Below are 2,780 nucleotides of genomic sequence, written 5' to 3' on the forward strand. Positions count from 1 at the left end.
GAGCAAAAAAACTCTGTCTCAAAAAAAAAAAAAAAAAGGTAAATGGGGTGCCCCGTTAGAAATCCAATCCAAGTGGAGTCAGCCAGGCACAGTGACTCACACCTGTAATCCCAACATTTTGGGAGGCCAGGAGTTTGAGACTAGCCTGGGTTACATAGTGATACCATGTCTCTGCAAAAACTAAAATATTACCTGGGTGCCACACCTGTGGGTAGAGCCCAGCCAGATACCTGGCATTGTGTGGCAGTTGGACAAGTCAGTGTGGCTTCTTGTGAGGAGACACAGGCTTCGGCTGGGCTCACAGCAGCAGGCAGACGGGCAGAGATGGGCAGGGTGCATCCCTTAGCGGGAGAATCAGCCAGGCGGGGGGCTGACTGGACACAGGAGGAGGTGAGGAGGGAGAGAAGGAGAAGAGGGGACAGAGAGAAGCAGCCAGGTGGCCCCTACTAATAATATCTCATGGTGCTCTGGGGGGACTGGGCTCAGCGGGGTAGTTCTCCTGCTGACCTCACTTGGAGTCTGGTGCAGTCAGATGGCAGCTGGGTCTGGAGTCTCTGCAGATGCAGCTGTGCTGAAGCATCTAAGTTGGCTTTGCCATCATATAGCTGGTGCCTCAGTGCTTCTTTTTTTTTGAGACAGAGACTTGCTCTGTCGCCCAGGCTGCAGTGCAGTGGCACGATCACACTCACTGCAACCTCCACCTCCTATGTGCAAGTGATTCTCCTGCCTCAGCCTTCCGAGTAGCCAGGACTACAGGTGCACGCCACCATACCCGGCTAATTTCTGTATTTTTAGTAGTGACAGGGTTTCAACATGTTGGCCAGGCTGGTTTCGAACTCCTGACCTCAAGTGATCCGCCTGCCTCTGCCCTCAAAGTGTTGGGATTACAGGCGTGAGCCATCACGCCCGACCTCTCAGTGTTTCTTTCGTGGCCCCTCCCTCTGTGTCATCTCATCTTCCAGGTCCTTTCTTTCCAGCAAGGCCATCAGACTTCATGCACAGCAACTGGCTTCCAAGGGCTTGAAGCTAACGCTGCCAGGTCTTATGCATGGACCCAGAACTGGCACCATGTTCTTTTGAGTTAACTGAGTCCACGGCCAGCTCAGAGGCACGGGAACTGCATAAGCAATGACTAATACGCAGCAGGGGTCATGGGGGCCACCAAAGAGTGGGCCACGGTCGCCCAGCTAGGAAGTGTGTGGCCTCAGGTCCGTCTGGCTTTGTGTCCCACACTCCCAACTCTTTTTTTTTTTTGAGACAGGGTCTCCCTCACTCTGTCGCCCAGGCTGGAGTACAGTGGTGTGATCATAGCCCACTGCAGCCTCAGCCTCCTGGGTCCAGCAGTCCTCTCCCCGCAGCCTCCCCAGTAGCTGGGAATACAGGCATGCACCACCACAATCAGCTGATTTTTTTGTAGAGTTGGGGTCTCCTCACGTTACCCAGGCTAGCCTTGAACTCCTGGGCTCAAGCTCTCCTCCTGCCTTAACCTCCCAAAGTGCTGGCATTACAGGCATGGGCTACCGTGCCCAGTCCACAGTCCCAGCTGCTCCCAGATACTGACCCTTCCAGGTGTCATTGAGTGTTTGAAGTGAAGGTTGGAGCAGGTCATTGTGCAGGATACATATTTCAGAGTCACGCTGGGGACAGCGATCCTGGTCTTGAAGCCCTGACGTCAGTATGGGAAGTGTCACTGGAGTGCCTGCTCCGTGTTGGGCTCTTTACCTCTCTCTCTCTCATCATTCCTCAAACCCCGTCTGAGACTTTGTTTTTCTCCAAACTGGGAGTGCTGTCGGTCACCTCAGGATGTGGGAAGCATGCCAACAGCTCCCAGCAGAGTCTGCTCATGGGTATGTACTCAGGCATTGGGGGTCCATTTCCTGCCACTCACGAGGCTGGTAACTGACCTGGGTTCCCTGTTGGACCAGCCTGAGTGCAGCTGAGGGAGGGGGCAAGGCACACAGCCTGAAACCTCCAGCTGTTCTAAACGTGAGAGCTGGGCTGGCCAGGGCTCCATCTTCCATCCCATGCCGGCCTGGGCTGTGTGGAGCCTGTAAACTCACCTCCGTGTCTCTTCTCTCTTCAGCAAATGGAAAGGATCCTGAAGAAAGCATCTAAAACCCACAAGCAGAGAGTGGAGGTGAGTCACTGTGTCCGGTGGGGGAAGCTGAGGCATTCAGGGTCCCAGCTGGGCCCAGAGGCTAACAGCCTGGCAGAGGGAGCTGTTGGCATGTTGATGAGAAGGGAAGCTTACCCAACAGAAATGACACTTCCGTAGGGCTACTCAAAGGTGAGCCCAGGGTTCAGGCGTCTGTAAGGCCTGGCAGGGTGAGTTTGAGAGGAGGGGCCAGGAGAGAGGGGAAGTGGGAGAGATGGGGCTGCGCAGTGCTTCTTCTCCCCAGCACCCCACTTGGGTCTGCGCTGACACTGGCCTTCCACTCTGCTTTCCCAGGACTTTAACAGACACCTGGACACACTCACGGAGCATTACGACATTCCCAAAGTCAGCTGGACGAAGTAGCTGCCTGCGCCCGGGATGGAGCCACATCGAGGGTTCGCCAAAGGCCCCGCTGGGGTTGTGTGTGTTTCCTTTGGTATATTCTAGACACACGGCTTTACACACACCCTCGCGTCTTCTGCTACAGACTGCTCTTCGAAGCTGTGCACCCTCATTCTGGAACTTGATTAAAGTAAAATTGTCCTTGTCCTCAGTTTAGGTTTTTTGGCAACATATAGAAGATACACCCTTTTCGTTTGGATGGAAAGTTTCTTTTTTTTTTTTT

At 54.1% G+C, this 2,780-nt stretch overlaps 1 protein-coding gene across 1 annotated transcript in view; it reads left to right on the forward strand.

The window, feature by feature from the left end:
• Window positions 1–2,709, forward strand: part of FAM32A (family with sequence similarity 32 member A) — a 6,430-nt gene extending 3,721 nt beyond the window's left edge. The window contains exons 3-4 of the mRNA XM_017501173.2: window positions 2,084–2,137; window positions 2,450–2,709. Coding sequence (XP_017356662.1) covers window positions 2,084–2,137; window positions 2,450–2,518 — 123 coding nt within the window. The 3' untranslated portion in view covers window positions 2,519–2,709. The remainder of the gene's footprint in view (window positions 1–2,083; window positions 2,138–2,449) is intronic.
• The last annotated feature ends 71 nt before the right edge of the window (window positions 2,710–2,780 follow it).

Source organism: Cebus imitator, unplaced genomic scaffold (assembly GCF_001604975.1).
Source record: "Cebus imitator isolate Cc_AM_T3 unplaced genomic scaffold, Cebus_imitator-1.0 Scaffold280, whole genome shotgun sequence".
Classification (NCBI taxonomy): domain Eukaryota; kingdom Metazoa; phylum Chordata; class Mammalia; order Primates; family Cebidae; genus Cebus; species Cebus imitator.